This window comes from Engystomops pustulosus, chromosome 10, assembly GCF_040894005.1.
Source record: "Engystomops pustulosus chromosome 10, aEngPut4.maternal, whole genome shotgun sequence".
Taxonomy (NCBI): domain Eukaryota; kingdom Metazoa; phylum Chordata; class Amphibia; order Anura; family Leptodactylidae; genus Engystomops; species Engystomops pustulosus.
The window spans coordinates 23,259,940-23,279,562 of NC_092420.1; the positions used below are offsets into that span (position 1 = coordinate 23,259,940).

At 41.6% G+C, this 19,623-nt stretch overlaps 1 protein-coding gene across 5 annotated transcripts in view; it reads right to left on the reverse strand.

The window, feature by feature from the left end:
- Positions 1 to 10,868: 10,868 nt before the first annotated feature.
- CACNA2D3 (calcium voltage-gated channel auxiliary subunit alpha2delta 3) overlaps positions 10,869 to 19,623 on the reverse strand; it is a 597,379-nt gene continuing 588,624 nt past the window's right edge. For all 5 annotated transcript variants that reach the window (XM_072127891.1, XM_072127887.1, XM_072127890.1 and 2 more), the window contains 3 exons: positions 13,911 to 14,024; positions 12,058 to 12,139; positions 10,869 to 11,285 (listed from right to left, as the gene is read on the reverse strand). In XM_072127891.1, the coding sequence (XP_071983992.1) occupies positions 11,193 to 11,285; positions 12,058 to 12,139; positions 13,911 to 14,024 (289 nt within the window). In that variant the 3' untranslated portion in view covers positions 10,869 to 11,192. The remainder of the gene's footprint in view (positions 11,286 to 12,057; positions 12,140 to 13,910; positions 14,025 to 19,623) is intronic.

The following is a 19,623-nucleotide window of genomic DNA, read 5'->3' on the forward strand; positions in this document are numbered from 1 at the left end:
ATCATCCTACCTTTAAGGGTGATATCTGAAGCAACCCAGGACAAGCTGAAGCATCCTTCCAGGACACAGCTACCTCCCAGCCTGCCCTTTGCATCCAGGCTGAGGATCCCTCCTGTGGCTCCCTCCAACTGCAGCCTCAGCATTCTACCATTTGTCAAGGCGCGTTGCTACTGTTCCTGTCGGTTCCAATAAAGAACTGTAAGTTATTTTTGTTCAACCTCTGCCTCCGTCTGGTCCCTGCTACTACGGCTGTCACCATCACAGGCACCCTATCCACCACACATGGACTCATACTTCAGACCTCAAAGGGATGCCCCAGTGAGAACCCCTATAACAGTCTCTCCCTCATAATTTCTTGCCAACACCACCCTGCTGGAGACCTGCCAGGCTGTAGGACAGCCCTCCGGTCCCCATACCAAGCACCATGACACTAGCGTGCATAGGCCGCAACCGCCAGCCACTCAGGTATTCCGGGACCCGGTTTTCTCCAGGCCCCAAGAAAAGGTTAGGCCCCGGTGGGTGATGTTGCATGTGGCTCTGCATAGATAGCCTATGCAGAGTGGCTGTGTATAGTGGCTCTCCCTTCAGCTTTGGAGCAGCTATATCTCTGGCTTCGGAGACAAGGCCAAGTAAGTGAAGAAGGCGCATGCTGAAGATGCGCTGGTAGGTGGATTCGGCAGAAATGGAGTAGCTTTTGCTCCTGTTCCAGGGAAAGGATACTCAATGCCGCAGTAGCCTCTGCATAAATAAAAGATAAGGTTTTTGTGTGCAGATAGCAACAAATTACCACTAGATCTACCTTATTAGGTAGATCCCTGATGGTAGGTTTACTTTAAGAATCTAACTCTATGACTGTTAAATAGCTCCTTACATAAGGTTTTAATACCCACCAAAATGGTACAAAAATTCCAAAAGATGTAAAATATGGTCCACTGAGCACCTACATCTACACCATCAGCATATATTAGGGCTCAGATCCTGTGGTCACTGCTATAGAGCTCACACAGAGGACTTCCAATGTAGCAAAGGCTTAGTCATGGAGAGGTGGTCATCCAGAACTCCAGTCCAAATAGAAATCTCATTTTCTTCCTTTAATACGTTCTTTCATGTGATGTATTCTTCTTGGTGATAGTTGGTAACCAGTGTTTGGATCGTAGCCCTTACCAATATTTGAACTTTTCAGAAGTATTTGTAGGACGCTGGACCCAGTGTTTGTATCATCAATGCAGATAATTGGACTGGAGGGCACCAATGTTATTTTCAGACTTAACCGGTACTGAATACTGACATGAAAGACTTGCTTCCAGGAAAGGAGACCACAAAGCAAATACATATCCACCATTTATAGACACCACCGTCCTTTTTCTGTAAAAAGAGCCTTTTAATGTATTTGTATCCAGGAATCGTAAAAATGATGAGAATTATTAAGGCTGTAAAATCTAAAAAACGCAACTTTGGAGGTGACTTCTACATCAATAAAATTTTCAGTATCAAGCAGACAAGTAAATACTAGATGTCGACTTAACTACTGGAAATAGACCTTGTAACCAGTTTATGGGAGCATCATCAGTCACTTCCTTAGAACATGTTCTGTCAAGAAAACTCTCTGTGAGTAACTTAACCGTTTATTATCACTGTCTTGTCTCCTATCATGGAGGGATCCAGCTCTACAGTATGTAGGGGGGTAATGTGAAGGAACTCAGTCATGGAAGAAAACACCATACAACTTTGTTTCATTCATTTTATTAATTGCCTTCTAAATAACAATTACTTGTTCCTCAAGAACTTCTATAACCAAGTTTTTTTTGCTTCTAAAAGTTAAGCCAACATTTAGGACTTAGGCCAACAAAAGTCCACCTTTATAGTTGAAGAATGTGGAGAACCTCCCTAAGCTAGAAAAAAAATTGTTTTGAAAAAATGTACATCAAATGTCTTCTTTTGGGGTTGAACTCTTGAATTCTAAGATGTTAATTCTTGTTCTATTAATCTATTTACCTCCTCCACTGACACCACGTAATACATGGACCTCGCTGCTACATCACACGTCAGCCAAAAGGCTGTGGCACTAGTCGCAGTGCGGAGATGATGGACCAAAAAAAGAAACACTCTGGGGCACATTTACTAAGGGTCCACACACCACATTTCCGTCGGATTTCCCGACTATTGCCGAATTCGGACTATGTATGGAAACATCTGCAATGTTTTCTTCACACATATTGTTCTTGACATACTATTGTGAAGAACACCGTTCTGCACGTGTGTCTTCGGATAAGTTAGCAGATGTACGGAAACATCTGCAATGTGTTCTTCAGTGTTCTTACAATGTGTTCTTTCAGTGAAAAATGCTCGAGTCTCCCATTGACTTCAATGGGGTTCGTTATTCGATACGAGCACTCGAGCATCGGGAAAAGTTCGACTCGAGTAACGAGCACTCAAGCATTTTAGTGCTCGCTCATCTCTACTCGTCGGACAATGCACCTCGGGGATCGCGACGGGACCGGGTAAGTAAATCTGCCCCTATGTGAAGTAGTGATAATAATGGGGGAGGACCTGATTGGTATCTAAATACATAAAGAAACATAGTGCCCATCACTAAGCACCCCTCCCGGGAACCAAAATATGTTTGAGTGCAGAAAACCCAAAAATAGCACATGGACCGTGAGGGTTATAGTGTACAGTAGATAAACATCACATAAAAAGATTGCATAACTAAGATATAAATCTACAACCAACTGTTTTTCTTAATCAAACTGTTCTTCCAAAAATGATCACTAATTCCGACGTCCAATTTTAATTTCCTGAGTAAGTTATATGGAGCCCTTTAATTCCAATACAATTCTTCCACAGGTTGCGATTGTAAGTTTCGATTTTTATTTTCAAAGTATCAAATTGTGAGTACTAAATGCATTCACCTCCATCTGCAAGGACTTATCACAGACAATTAGATTAACTCTGAATCTACGATCTCCTAAAAATCATCTGTTAATAAATAGAAAAGACGATGGAGATCATTGCAGGACACATGGATATTTCTATGGCTTTGTCCAGTTTTCTCACTTCTCTTACTGTGGAGTACAACATTCTTTGAAGATGAAGTAGTGGTTTCATTAAGATAGAAATCTTTTGGATTGTATGCAAATTTGTGTTTTTTTAAAGTTCCCATTTTGTGAGTTTGTTGCCTATTTTGGTACTAGAAACTAAAGGAAGTGGGGGCTTGGACCATGTTACTGAACCATCACCATTTATTTCTGTTTCGTAATTAACTGTTCCTTTGAGATTTTTGGAGCTCTTTGAACTGAATTCCGAAAGCTATAAAAAGGGAGGTGTTAATATCCTGCAGTCTTTTACTTATTCCTGCAGACAGGACAGTTCTGGAAAGATCTTCAGACACTCCAACCTTCATACTTTATTATTTATACCTATTATTTTGTGCTGTGAAACTCAGCATCAGTAGTTTTTTTTGCAATAGAGCCAATTATTTACTGAAGATATCGAAATTCCCAGAGAACATGTTTTAGACATCATCGTAGACGTAGAACTGTTTGTATAAAATATGGAATCAAAAAATGTAATAAAGGAAATGAAGAGTAACAAAAATGTAATAAAGAAATTGGCAGCAAACACTACAAGACAACCAAAGCCGTTCCTCGTGCATCATTAGTCATGTGTCAAAGATTCATGAACCGGGGGAATCTAAAGAGCGTGGAAATCCAAGACGGAGAAGAGTTCCATCGAGTAATAGATTTTGACATGAAACAGAAAACTTGATGGATGCAGTTAAACTATTGTAGCCTCGTAATGCAGATAAGCAACAGAGGGTTAGCATTATAGATCATTCAGAGAAGACCATAGTAACAGTGTAAGGATTGTCGTATGAACACATTAAATTTACATTTCTGAATGGAATTTCTTAATCATTTTAAATAAGGTTTCTGGAGATTTAAAGGGAGTCGACCACCTCCACTAAACATTATAATTTTCTGGCAGCATGTTGTAGAGAAATGCACTGTGATTTCCCGCAAACCTTCACTATTTCTGTTCCTATGCAATTTCCAAGAAATTCTCAGTTTTATCTGTATGCTAATGAGGCAGCTTGTGCACCAAGGTCACATCCTCAGCACACACACAGCACAACTATTCACTTAAATCGCATCCCTACTATATTTCTTAAAAGACAAATCTTCAGGTTATCTGATAGAGAGAGTTATAGTCCAGCAGATAAATCAGTAGCACCCTTGCTACAAGTTCTAAAGATCAAACACATGGTGCATCAAATGGCTCATTAGCATAGGGATTAAAATGGGAATTTCTCAGATGTTGCAAAATGGAGAGAAAAATAAATATATTCTTTAAATCGAAGCACATTTCACACTTCACACTAACAACATATTAAAATGCCTGTATCCAATAAAATGCACTCCGGTAAGTATTATGGCGATCTTTATTCACCCATGGCAAAATAAGGAGCAACGTTTCAGCTCATCCATAGAGCCATTATCAAGCTCTATGGATGAGCTGAAACGTTCCACCCTATTTTGCCATGGGTAAATAAAAATCACCTTTATACTTATCGGAGTGCTGCCTCATTGCATTTTTTTGGATATCTGACCTTACAAACTGGTGGATCGGGTTTGTTGGAGGCGTGCACCCACCACTGGACTTGATCCATTATACTCGCTGTGCTGCTCCACAATCGGATTGTTTAAAATGCCTGTAGAGGTTGTAGACAAAAGAAATGGAAAATTCGTTCCATTCAACTCTATAAGGCTGCAAACGATAGCCTGTCCCACTGAGGTGAACAGATTGACAGCAGACATGGATAGAGGCTTAGGAAATTCTTTTGAAGGTAATCCCCGCAATTGGAACCCCCATCATTCCTTGACTTATCCCCTACATTGTGAATAGTTGATAAGTTTGCTTTGTGACACAACCCCTTTAAAATAAGTGTCTGTCCTTGAGCGCCATTTTCTATTTAAAGCTAAAAAAAAGTCCATATAAGGACAGTGTTATCACTGGTGGAAACACCCCGAATATCAACAGTAGTCAGTGATGTATGGGCCTTCTCCCACTTTCACTGGGAAAGGAAGGAACAGGACTTGGACAGTGGGATATGCCCACCTTTACAGGGGTACGTTGGGAATCCTCTTGATGTATCCTTCCAACAGGGAGCAATAATTGTTTACCCCACAAGTATTAATAATTATATACAAGTGATAATACTACAATGAGGTTGAAGGATTTCCAAGCTTGTTGCCAACCCTACACTATGACAACCAACCAACCATCCATCAATGCCCTTCTGAATACACCTTGATAACATCTTATGAATGGTAATATGTACTCATCTTGAGTCATGTTGGGTCTGTTTATCACAGACATGGCTTGATAATTGTAAGAAATGCCTATCTAGATCCTGTTGGGACCTTTTAGCCTTGTGGACCCTTCAATTTCCTAAATTAATCGTGATAAGACAAGGTGTCTTGCCGTTATTGAATTAACTGTAAGTTGAACCGAAGATAAATAAGTTCTCGGAGGCATTCAAGGTCACAGTAACGCAATGTAGCCAGCAATATCTGTTTGGTGGCTCCCCTTTCTTTTTCAGCATTGCTTTGTGGAGTTGAATAAGTTATCTCCAAAATTAATAGATGATGTAGAACGTAAGAAGGGAATCAACAACACAAGAATTCTACGACATGTGCACTTCTTCCGTTCCCTCTGTTGTTGTGTTTATGTTGGATCACCCCCTGCCCTTAAAACGAGTTTCCTTTAATCCTTACAATTAACAATTCATAACTGATAAACTACTGGTGATGGCTGCAAGACTAAAAAACAGGACTCCGTCCAGTAACTTGGGGTCAACGCAAAATATGGAGTCATTTGGATACAATTTTCTTTTTACCACATTAAAAAGAAATTCACCTTTGATAGATAGGATGTTCTAGAACAACAGAAGTTTCTGTGATTTATTCCACTGTTCACAGACCTTTGATTTCAACCATGTTTATACATAGACATTGCTTGTTTTCTTATCAAAACAGATGTAATGGTAGAAGATGGATCATTGGTCAACGTTCTATACAGTTACTTGGACAACTTTGTCTTTTGGAAACTGTATCCCAATTTTTCAGACACCATTCCAGAACATAACAGAGCTTGCCAATAAATATATGCGCTCATTCGCATGTAATGCTGGGGTCCTCTCTAGGAACTTTATATCAACGATGCAGTTTTTGGATTGTCCACAAAGAACCATATGTATAATAATCAGTGGTCATTTTCCTGGATCTCTTAGTGACTGTGGTTTCATGTGTATCATGCCTCTCGTGAGCCCAAGTACATCCATCCATAAGCCATAGAGAGTCATTTGTAATAGAAATGTGTCTCTTACAGTCAATCACAAGAGTTTTTATAGCTGAAATGGTACATTTTAATCCTGAAAAAAAAATACAAAAAAAAATTAGAAATAAGACGTGAAGCATTCATGGTAAAAATGGTGGAGTAAATTTTTAGCAGTGTTTGAAGGTTCACAAATTTACAATTGTGTAAAATGGCGCACATTTCACCAAGTGGTACATGGGTGTCCCTGGGCCCAAGATACACCTGTGCCAACATTTTGAATACTAATGTCTCATGGAACCAAGAAGACTTCATGTGCTGCAAAATGCCACCTGCTAGAAGTCCACCCAGTCCATGGCTCCTGATACTTCTCTGCCTGACGCTCTGGGCCAACCTCCCTAGACCTCCCTTGGTAAGCTTCCACCTTAAATGGGACTAACAAAAAAGATAGCATCCTCACAATAGTGATGTCCCTTGAAGAATCCCACTACTGGGCCCGTCAGTGAAGGAGTTTGCCAATGACCTCAGGTATTAGTCTAGACATCAAATGCATAATGAACGTGACATCACCATAGATGATCCTTCCAGGAAAGGGACCAAGGACACCTCCTGGGAGAATAATTACAGGGGGTCCCCTACTTCAGGACACCTGACTTACAGACGACCCACAGTTAAAGATGGACTCCTCTGCCCACTGTGACCTCTGGTGAAGCTCTTTGGATGTTACTATAGTCCCAGACTGCAATGATCAGCTGTAAAGTGTCTGTAATTAAGTTTTATTGATAATCCTTGGTCCAATTACAGCAAAAAATTTCGAAACACCAATTGTCACTGGGGCAAAAAATTTTTTTGTCGGGATCTACCATTATAAAATTCTCAGTTCTGACTTACATACATATTCAACTTAAGAACAAACCTAAGGACCCTATCTTGTATGTAACCCGGGGACTGCCTGTATATCTTTTCATTCCATTTTTACCTTCAGTTCTACCGGTAGTAGGATTTCTTTTTGCAGAAGACCCCTTTAACCATCACGCAAAGTCCTCCAGAACCAGAGAAACTTGTAGCCATCGCTGTGCTCCTAATAAATGAATGTCCTGTATACCCTCTTATTACAATGTAATAGATGCAGGTGGTCACCATAATGATGGAGCTGTAATTATGACGTAGGTGGCAGATGATTTTCTCCTGTGCTGTTTCAGGGATGTAAAGGTTAAACATTGAATAAAACGTCGCTCAGTCTTTCCGCTGAGCGGGAAACCTGGATGTTATTTTTTCCTTATGAGATCATTTTAGAATTGCTAAACTTAGGTAATGTCCCGAGTAAGGTTATCATTACCATCATTAATCATTGGGGAGGGGATTTATTATAAAGTCATTTTTTTTGTAATCTTTAAGATCATCAAGATAAGTTCTACAGATGTAGCAGGGCGGATTTGGTCGATGTAGCAAGCTGTCTCTGTGTGTTGTAATCCCATGATGCTTCCACTCCAAAATTTCTGATCAAACTTGTATATTTGTATTGTTTGGTGTTTTTTATAAAGCTACACATCATATTTATACATTAAGGGTTGTCTTTTGAGTAGACTCTCGCCTTCAGAGGCTCCTCCATAAAGTTTTATGTAAGTTTTTCTGATGAGGCTTTTAGTTATTGTATGTTTTTCAATCTGTCTTAGGAAGGTTTTCCAGCCTCCAATAGTTACTGAACCAGCAGTGCATGATCCGTATCAATGCCGGATACTCACCAAAAACTGACAAGTCAACAGTTATCTTCTACAGATTCTCATGCGGGTTCATAATGATTGGATCCAGCGCCCTCTTCTCTGTGTTCAGCACCATCAAATAGCTGTGCATCACACGGAATGTTTCCGGATGTTGTTGAAACTTCCTGCGTTGACAAGTAAAGATAAGGGAACCTGTTCACCTGAAAGTTCTTTTTGGGTTCAGTTCTGGGTACGGAACTTGATTTCTGATCCCCACTGGTTACATCGACAATCAGTGCTGTCACTGATCGTGAGTGTTACCCTCTAAAAGTGGCACAATTTTTCGGAGGATGCTTTTTGTGACACCTGGAAGTGATGATCCTGGAGCAAACGATGACACTTAGCTGATGACTCGCACACGCCGCCGGAATTTAAATGTAACCCATTGCTTTGCCAACGGCATTTAAAGAGTTAACACCCGCATCTGAACATTGCGTTTCGGATCCTTTCATCACTATTACAAATATTGGAAGCAATAAAGATTTTCTAAATACCATCGAGGCAATTGATTTCTCAGACAATCCTTCTCTGATACGCTATATGATGACTTTCAAGACAAAGGTGATGTTCTGGGCATAGTTTGAAAAAATGGTCTCCTTCCCCATTAATTGCTGGGATAGTCAAATATGTAATTTTCCATTTTATTTCTGAAATAAAAGAGTCTCCATGTAGTATTGACTATGGAGTTCCTATTGGGAGAAGTTGGCAACATAACTAAATGAGCTGTTGGCACATCTGATTAGTTTCGCATTAACTTCCTTTCCAATATGATGAAAAGCAATAAGTTTACTGACAACGACTCCAAGACGAGTTCAAACCAACAACATCATCACATTATTGAATTACACAAATATCAAACTGATAAATTATAAAAAAGTAGATAATGTCCGAGAAAGTCTAAAAAATTTAAAAATGGAGGGATTTTCCCGGAATTCTGAAGGACAGTTTGAATTTGGCCAATAAGTGGTCATCTCAGACGAGGTCAGAAGACATGATGTCCCTTGGTACTAGGAAGCCATTCTTTAGCCGAAGTGGGTCCTGTGATCCTCCTGGAACTTAGGCTGGGTGCAGGACTGAAAACCAGAAGTTTCAGAGAGGTGCAGGAATCCGTAACCAGAGTAGGGTATACATGAGTTTTATTTTCTTACCCCCTTGGCTTTTTTTTTTCTTACCCCCTGGGCTTTTTTTCTTACCCCACTGGATTTTTTTCTTTTACCCCCGCCTTTTACATCTACATTTGTGCAAATAGCAATAATATAGTTCCTTCATCTATCTCCATTTTTACATAACCTGTTTATCTCCCCCTCCCGATCCTCCTGTCAGTGTGAATGAGAAGTGATACAGATTACTAGGAGGTCAGCATGACAATCTCGCTGTATTCTTCTGCGCTAAGCACAATTAAGTGAAGGCGGTGAGTAAGGTTACAATCAGGCTGCGCTCCAAGTATGACATGTGTACAATCATCTATGGCTGATTGGGACCTTAAATGACTCGAGGGAATGCAATGGAAACTCTACAGTGTTATAGGGCTGATTGTAGTAGTAGTAAGGGTGCCGTGCAATTATACATACAGTGTGTGGGACAAATACATGAAATATATAAATGATATATGAGAAAAATCTAATAATGAGATAATATATATGTATGAAGTAGTAGGATATGTATGTATCCCGTAGTAATCCAGAATGTGGAAAGTCTAGCTGCATGGTACCCAGTACAGCAACTTGCATCACAGTGTACAAAAAAACATACAATGTGAAACTGATATTCGGGGTTTAGTGTCTGAAGTCCCCATTATTAGAGGACTGTCTGAGGCCGCTATAAATAAAACCCCCTCAAACCTTTATACTTACCTCAAGATGAGTTCGATAAGGCACATCAGACTCATCTCTAGTGCTCCTCACACCGGTGTAGTGAATCAATAAATCCGGAGCGGTACAACCCGAACCAGCACATGCTCAGTGAAGCCGGGGTGGACTTCTACGGCTTCATTGTGTGACTTCACATGCCCTAAAAGCTCCAAAACAAGGTAAGTATACAAGTTTGTTTCTTTTATGATGACATCACATTAATTATGATGCATCTGATGTCTAGACAAATACCTTAGGGCATTGGCAAAGTCCTTCATTGACAGGAGGGAGAAACAAATGAGTGATTTGGGTGATTAAAAAACCCGTCCATAAGTTGGTTTATTGTCCTAAATCCCATTGACAAGTTCCCTTTAAGTTAGGAACTCAAATAATTTATATTAATGACTTATACTGCATTGGCCACCTTTAAGTTTTGTGGTGGTTACAATCCGTGGCTGTCCGCCCTTCAGCAGAGGAAGGGGATGAATTGTATGGGCCTGGCAGGAGCTCGTGTTTTCCTTCATCCTCCTGGCATTCAGTCGCGTTCTTCTTACAGAGCTCAGGTCTTCTTGTATCACATAAGGAGATCTCTTGGCAGCTACAACCATAGAACGTTGCTGGTTAACCTGACACTTATGATTTTTTAATGGAAAACAGGATTATTAGTTTATATTATCTACGAGACGGTTGTTTATTGTTTCGTTCTGTGTCTACAAATCTCTCGTACACATACAATTTTATCACTCCACGGTTTACGTTACTTTATCCAAGGTCAACACAAAGAAACAAATGTGGTCTGATGATAACAGAACAGAAGGTGGAGCTGTCCTTTAATGCACTGCTGAGCTACATGCTCAGACCAAAAGGTCCAACAAACTTTTTCTGCCGATTGAAAAAAAAAAAAATCCAGGCGGTTGAGTAATGATTTTAATATACTTTATTTAAAAAGTACACCGTCTTAAAGTATTTAGATGGGCAAAGCTGAAAATGAGATTCACCGTGTTCTGCTGTCCGGTTGTGATGGGGTGTGATAACTGAATGGAGCTGTCACGGCGGCATGAGTTGTGGATTTCGAAGAATAATCTTGTTCGGAGATCGAAGAGTTTTTAACTCCTCCCCAACAGTTTAAAGTCATGAAATGCTGATGTTTAGACTACATTTCGTCTCTTCTATATTGCACCAATCACCTCAGTTCACAGTTTATTCAGGTGTGTAGCATGCCATGGAGTCAATGCAGTCAATGTCACCTGGAGATATAGACCATTAGAAGAGATAGCAGCATTGTTATGGGCCGGGAGGAGATGCCAAAGGCTCCGCCACATTCTCTGGCATTTTCCTAAAGAGGGCAAAAAAATAAATAAATATAAAAACAGCCTTCTAAATCTATAACAAACGCAAATATCATATACATACAGTATATACTGGCTCAGAGTTGAATAGGGGTCTACTAGGCAGGGGCGGATTAAGACTGCCATGGGCCCTACAAGTCTGGAATTCACTTTCTACATATGGTCCCAGCCTCTGGGAGAATAGAGGATGCTTTTTTTCAATGTGTGGTTTTAGAACATTTGGAGGCCCTTCAAAGGCTCTGAAATGGCTCTGGGTACATGTGTATTGAGACCCGGGACATAGGTTGAACGATTTTATAGGTAAAGGTCCTTCTCCTTATTTCTCTTATAAATTTGATGGGTGATTTGGGTGGTTATGGGCCCCCTAGAAGGCTTGGTACCATCCAAACCGTCTATATTATAATCCACTTCTACTACTAGGTAAGAAGGCCCACTATCACCATAAAGCCACTTCCTACGCCTGTCCAATTGTATGTAGAGTCCTGAGCTAAGATTGTTAGACACATAAGAATGATGCTTTTTTTTCTAAAATATGGGAGACCAAGGAGCCCATTTATTGTCCCAGCATAGTGGCCCTCTACAGTCTTCTGGTTCAGAGTAGGGGAGGACATACCATCAGTATAACCCTTACAGCTGCACAGGTGCTCACTAGTACGGAGGCCCAACCCTAAATCAACGTCCTACTGCCTATTGTGTTGTATAGGCCTGAGCTAAGACTATTAGAGTGACATAAGACTGGTGCCTATGATTGCAACTTACCTCTGGATGGAAACCGTGGCAAGATTCTGGTCGCCTCCTTATCTTCTGGGATTTTAAACGTTCACATTTGAGGGATTCGTTGTGTACAGTGGGGTTAAGGAAAAATAAATTTCAGTATGTAGGAAATATTACTACTTGATACATTATGGCCTGTAACGAATTAGAGGAATCATGGTCAAACTCCGCTTCATAGGTGGAAAAGTGAGGGAAAAATAGAAGGGGTTTGTGATGAACCAACTCAAAAAGTTGAGCAAACATAATTCAACTATTCATGCCAGTAACCAAAATAATCCGTAACCATCGTCCTATAATAAGGGAGTCAACATGAAAGGAAGAAATATTGTCATAGACTTATTGAGGTAGTTATGAGAAGGTGGAAAATGATGAATTTTGATGTCATCAAGACCAAGGTCATATGGATAGGATAGACCATAACTTTTTGTTTGATAGGACTCTAAGACCTTCCTCAATGCTTTAGTGTTGGGTCCCCTACTTCTTTTTAATCCAGGTTGATGGATCTATATCCATAAACAGAGCCACATACTGCGGTCTATGTTTTATTAAATTTACTGTAACTATGTCTATGTATGTAGCCTGAAGTGATAAAACTGAAATTATTACCTACAGATAATGATAAATGCACAATTAATCTGTGATCAGAATATTAAAGGAGTTGTCCACTGTTAGCATATAACAGCAAATAATTAACAGGTGCACATCTCGTTATATCCCTGGTCATGTGATGTCACACAGGTGCACATCTCGTTATATCCCTGGTCATGTGATGTCACACAGGTGCATGGCTTTTTACATCCTTGGTCATGTGATGTCACACAGGTAAACGGCTCATTGTATCCCTGGTCATGTGCTGCAACACAGGTGTACGGCTAGTGATATCCCAGGTCATGTGATGTCACACAGGTGCACGGCTCTATATACCCCTGGACATCTGATGTCACACAGGTGCATGGCTCGTTATATCAATGGTCATACAGGTGCACAGCTTGTAAGCGCTGAATTGCCCTGAATTTTTGGCACATGCGGGGCAATTGCGTCGGATTGTGGCTTGCATGTCAGGGGGTGTGGACGTCGGACAACCCGACTGATTCGGACAAACCGCGGAATTTAAAAAGCAAATTGTGTCGCAAGATCAGCAGTCACATGCACCGGAAAGAAGAAGGTGATCTCTGGTGGACCTCAGCGGGGGAAGCGACACATGCAGGAAATTGGACGAACGTCAGACATTCCGGATCGGCGCTGTCAACGGGACAGGTAAGTAAATGTGCCCCACTGTGTGTTAGAATGAGCTGTGCACCTGTGTGACATCACATTATCATGGACCGGTGATACTTCTACAGGAAATAAACAACGAAGCTTCCTGTTGCATGACAGCAAGACAACAGCAAGCAGAGATCTTGGAAACCATGCAGAATTGATTTAGAAAGTGTGTTGGAAAATTTTATACCTTTTCATTACACAAACGATATAAATTATTTGCTGGAATGTGCTTGAGGTGGACGCTCCTGATTGAGAAGGACTATCCTTGTAATCCTTCATCTTGTGACTATGCCAATTGTGAGTATCCTGTTTTTCTGTCCTAATCCTTCAAGTTAATATGTGATGGATGAAGCCGCAGTTACGTCACTGCACCAGCTCGGCTGATCTTCCAGATTTTACTGGTGGAGATTGAGGTTTTCGGGTATAAATACCTGTTACCCGGCCTAGACCTGCTCATAGTTGAACAGGCGAATCCACCGGTGGACCCATGAGAATTGTGGACCCCAGTCTCTTCTTGTAGGTGATAAACTTATACAGAAGATGTCAGTATATAAAGGCTCTTAAAGCAAAGGATATATCGTATTTCAATAGGCGCCATAGTGATGGGGGCCACATTGCTACAGCTGCAGACGTTGTCCACCACCACCATGAAGAGGTTACTGCTGGGGATTTGCTGAATTACAAAAGACCTGGAAAAAAAACACACAACTTAGAAGGAGTGAAAAAACTTATAGTAACTACAAAATGATCAGACAATAATATTTCACACTTTTATTGTTTTATTATCATTTGAATTTAGGATTATACTAATACAAGACAACGGATACATCCTGCAAAGGCATAATCACATGTATCCATTATTACAGGCAGGCCCGGGTTAAGATAGGGTCCTTGGGTTTGTACTTAAGTTGAATTTGTATGTAAGTTGGAACTGTATATTTTAAAAATTGTAGATCGAGTAAGAAAAAAACTTTTGTCCCATTGACAATTGGATTTTCACATTTTTTTGCTGATCAATAACAGACACCTTACAGCTGATCATTGCAGTCTGGGACTATAGTAAAGCATCCAGAGAGCTTCGCCAGAGGTCACAGTGTGCATAGGGGTCCGTCTGTAACTAGGGCTCGTCTGTAAGTCAGGTGCCCTTAAGTAGGGGACAGCCTGTATTCCTAATCAAAGATGGTTAATGACCCCAATAACTCATGAAACGAAAGAGAATGAGGTTAGAAGAAGCTCATTTTTTAGCTTGAAGTGACTGCAGATGGGGAGCAATAAGGTCTATACCACATGTCCGGCCAAGAAACACAGGACACATCTGCTGCTGTCACATCTTTAGTGAATGGCAGCCGCCCTTGTGTGAGTTTGCATACAGATATATGTCAGTGATAAGCACAAGGTACAGAGAACCATTATCACTAAACAAAATGTCATTGTACTCAACTCCTACCGCCCTGCAACACGTAAATATAACACTATGTGGTCCGATCTCTCTACCTGTGTCACCGCCGAGGGAACAATGGAATAGAGTTCCGCCCAAACAACAAAGGGATCCCAAGAGACCCAGAAGTGCTGCCTCTACGAGTTCAACTTGAGATACATCCTGTTTAGTGGATACCCCTGAAGCCTCCACTATCTTGGTCTATTGTGAATTTCCCACTTGTAACGCCCAGTTGGGGGCACCTTAGAGCGCTTTTTGTTGCACAATATAAGATTTGTTACGCCTGCTGCCGTATACCTGGCCTGTTGAGCCATGTTCTCTCTTAGGGTTTGGTGCTAATGCACAACCGTCATAAGCTTGTCTAGTTCCCAAGTAGGGTTAGCAACAATTTGTGTTGCTCAGTGCATAGCACCTAAGCTTAGAATAATATATTGCACTGTATATACTGGCTTCCTAGTCTCCTTGGGACTGGGAACCTGGTGTACAGATTGCTTGTTTCCTTTTATTTTAGTATAAGGTCTGTCATTTGAGTTCCCCTGTCTGTCCTTGTTTGTCTTTGTGCGTCTTACCCCTTTTTTCCTCTCCCTTTGGTGCGAGTGACATCACTGCCGAATCACTATGTCTAACCTGTCCTTTGCCACGTTCAATGCTAGGGGCCTAAATAGCCCAGGAAAGAGAGGGCAAATTTTATACAAATTCCATAAATTGCGTGTTCAGATAGTCATGTTCCAAGAAACGCACTTTAAAACCTCTTGCATGCCGGTGTGTCGTAATAAGTTCTATAATGTCTGGTTTCATGCTCCAAATCCTGTTCAGAAGTCCAAAGGGGTTTCCGTGGCATTTCACTCTTCCTTTTCTCCGCAGGTCCTGGACTCTAGGGTGGATCAAGAAGGCAGATTTCTCTTTCTTAAGATATCTGTAGCAGGCTCAGTATACACCCTGGCTAACGTATATTTTCCAAACGTAGGACAAATCGCGTACGGTCTTTGTCTCTTGGAGAATTTGGCAGAATTTGCTGGGGGATCGGCCATCATACTCGGAGGTGATCTGAATGTACCGCTTGATCCAAGCCTTGACACTTCTGAAGGTAAGTCCTCAATTTCTTTTGCAGCCACCCGTAGACTCAAACAAGCAATAGCCAAATTGAACTTAGTAGACCTTTGGAGAATACTACATCCTACACTTAGGGATTATAGTCATTACTCTAGTGTGCACAACACATATAGCCGTATTGACACTATTTTGATCTCTCACTCCCTTCTTGATCTCGGTCCTACATGCTCCGTTGATTCTATTCTGTGGTCTGACCATGCGCCAGTACTGGGAGCGATCAGACCCTATCCTCAGAAGAGGAAAACATTTTCTTGGCGACTAAACGACCACTTGCTAAAAGATGTCTTATGTCTGACTGAGATCAGGACGGCCTTAGAGAGGTTTAAAACAGGCAACATAATTGATTCTAGTAATGCCCCGACAATGTGGGAAGGGTTAAAATGTGAACTCCGTAGAATATTCATGTCTCATGGGGCTAGACTCAAGAAACAAAACGCCTTTAAACTAAGGACCCTGCTAGCTACCCTGACTTCCCTTGAGTCTGCAAACAAGAGACAGAAGACTGATGCACTAAGAGCAGAGTTATCTTCTGTTAGACAACAAATCTTACAAATCTTGGATCAAAAAACGTTATGCGCGAGAGATCGGTTGCGTTTCGGCTACTTTGAATATGGTAACAAAAGCGGAAAATGGCTTTCTAGGGCCCTACATCCTAGGTTACTTTCCTCAAGGGTGATGTCTATAAACTCTCCTACTAAGGGTGCACTCCATAGTCCCTCAGAAATCCTTGAGGAATTCAAAGAATTTTATGAAAACCTCTATAATATACCAACACATGCAGACCCGAACAGGAAAGAGGAGATCGCTGCGTAATTATCTAAATTTGCGCCTAAAGGCATCTCACAAGAGATAGCACAGGGACTAGAAGATGAATTTATGCCAGAGGAACTTTCCCAGGTGATCAAGGAATTGAAAGTGGGCAAGAGCCCGGGCCCGGATGGCTTCTCCCCGCGCTTTTATAAATTATTGAAATCGGATCTGATAGATCCCCTCTTGGCCTCATATAATGCAATTGCAAAAGCTTCGTTTCCCAAACAATCTTTAATGGCGCATATCTCTGTAATCCCAAAACCGGGAAAGGACACCACACACTGCGCCAATTTTAGGCCCATCTCCCTTATAAATATAGACATAAAGATATACTCCAAAATGATAGCGCAGCGCCTGCAAAAACTGATCCCTGGCCTCATTCATAAAGAGCAGGTAGGCTTTGTCCCAAATAGAGAAGCCAGAGATAATACGATCAAAACAATATCCCTGATGCATGCTGCTCGCCGTCATAAGATCCCTACGTGCCTACTCTCTGTGGATGCCGAAAAGGCATTTGACAGGGTTAGTTGGGACTTTATGGAGCAGACACTTCAACAGATAGGTCTCGGTCCTCTCATGCTGGTGCGTATAATGGTCCTATATCAGCATCCGACGGCTATGGTCAGGGTTAATGGGGACCTTACTGCACCATTTAATATAAGTAATGGGACCCGTCAAGGGTGTCCCCTTTCACCGTTACTTTACATCCTAGTAATGGAATCCCTGGCGAATGCCATCAGAACCAATGAATCCATTAAAGGCTTAAACCTGGGCGGTTATCACCATAAAATGGCCATTTTTGCGGATGACCTACTACTATTCATCACACAACCACGCATAACACTCCCTACGGTTACGGTAGAGTTTAAAATTTTCTCCGAACTCTCTAACTTCAAGGTGAATCTCACCAAATCCGAAATACTTAATGTAAACCTGCCTGACGCCCTAGTGGGAGAGATTAGGGGCGAATTTCCCTTTCGTTGGGCTGAGAAATCTATCACGTATTTGGGGATACAGGTCCCAATGGACTTGTCTAGTCTGTTTCAGGTAAACTACCAACCCCTCCTGACCACAATCGAGAAAGATCTCCTCGCGTGGAAGCGCTTACCACTCTCTTGGTTCGGAAGGATCAGTGTAATTAAAATGGACATATTACCAAAATTACTTTACTATTTCCAGACAATTCCCCTACGTATCGCTTCTCCCTTCTTTAGCAGACTCAAGGGAATAATCTCAAGATTTGTATGGGACTCCTCTAGGCCCCGTATGTCACACTATATTCTCACCAGACCCAAAGAATTAGGTGGAGCAGGCCTGCCCGACATGGGCCTATACTATGAGGCCTCTATGCTGGCATGCATGGTTGACGCAGTTTTAAGTTCACCCTCGAAGCTATGGGTGATGTTAGAAGCCTCCTTGAATTCGACTCCCTTGGGAGCGTCTCTGTGGCTTTCTGCCACAAATCGAGGGATACCCCCGGTCCGCACACCCCTGTATAAAACGCTTATAGGTGTCTGGGATATAATGAGGAAACGCCACAATTTGACGTCCATACCTGGTCCTATGTCACCAATATTCTTAGACCCTAGATGCCCTCTGAGGGACATGACCCCGGAATTGTTCGGACTTCCACCAAAAGAGGTGGTGCAAATAAGGCATGCTTTAGTAAATAGGGACGTTCACTCCCTGGATGGATGGTTCCCTACAAACATGAGGGGTAGTAGGTGGTTTATGGCTAAGCAGCTGAGTAGTTTTATCCAGTCATTAGGACCCACACAAGCGCTTACACGGGAAGTGACATTTATAGAGCGTATTTTCACGAATAAAACTGCTCCTAGACATTTGATTTCTACAGTCTACGGGTGGTTGCTGAAGGAGAGGGCTGCGAAAATACCAATCCCATATAGACAAGCATGGGAAAGAGCTTTGAACAAATCATTTTCTGAGGAGGACTGGGACAAGGCGGCCATCCTGACTCACAAAATCTCTGTGTCAGCACAAATTCAAGAGACAAACTTTAAAATCATGGCCAGATGGTACCGAACCCCAGCAAAGTTACATAGGATGTTCCCCTCGGTGTCTGATGTTTGCTGGAGATGTGGTCGGGAGCAGGGTTCCATGCTGCATGTCTGGTGGTCCTGCCCTGGGGTTCAGGATCTGTGGAAGGGGGTCTTTGCTCTTTACAACAAGTTATGGTCAGATACTATTACACCACTTCCAGAGCTTGGGCTGTTGTCTATGTTCCCGGGTTCAATTTCAGCGGCGAAGAAAGGCTTCCTGAGACACTGCATTGTTGCCACTCGCCAAATAATCCCCAGGCTCTGGAAGTCCAGTATGTGCCCAACAAGAGCCCAGTGGGCAGAGGCCCTGAACAATATAATGAGGATGGAAGAAATGAGAGCCATAGAGGGGCTGACGGACTCGCAGTTCGATAAATATACTAAGACTTGGTCCCCCTGGATAGATTTCCGCAGCTCAACGGAATTTGCATCTTGGATAGAGGGGGCATAGATTAGATAGGAGATATCTTAGGACCAGGTGGACGAATCCTCGCACTCCTTACCTACCCCCCTTTCCCCTTTGCTCCCCCTTTTTCTTTTCTTTTTTTTTTTTTTTCTTTCCTTCCCCTATTGTGCTCCTCCCCTCCTACCCTTCCTCCACCCCTAATGTGGTTCCAAATATATGATTGTTCTATGTGAGTAATGTTAATCTTGTAATTATGTTAATCAAGTTATAGTCCTATACGACTTCTTTCTTTGCATCTTAATATAGAGTTGGCCTTTATTACAGCAGTAATATTATGTTTCATGAAACGGCTATTCATTTTTCTACATTGTACCTAAGGTGTATGACATTTGTTCTATATACACTATGATACGTATACTGACTTAATTTGCACTTGTTCCATTGTTAATACTTTGAAAGTT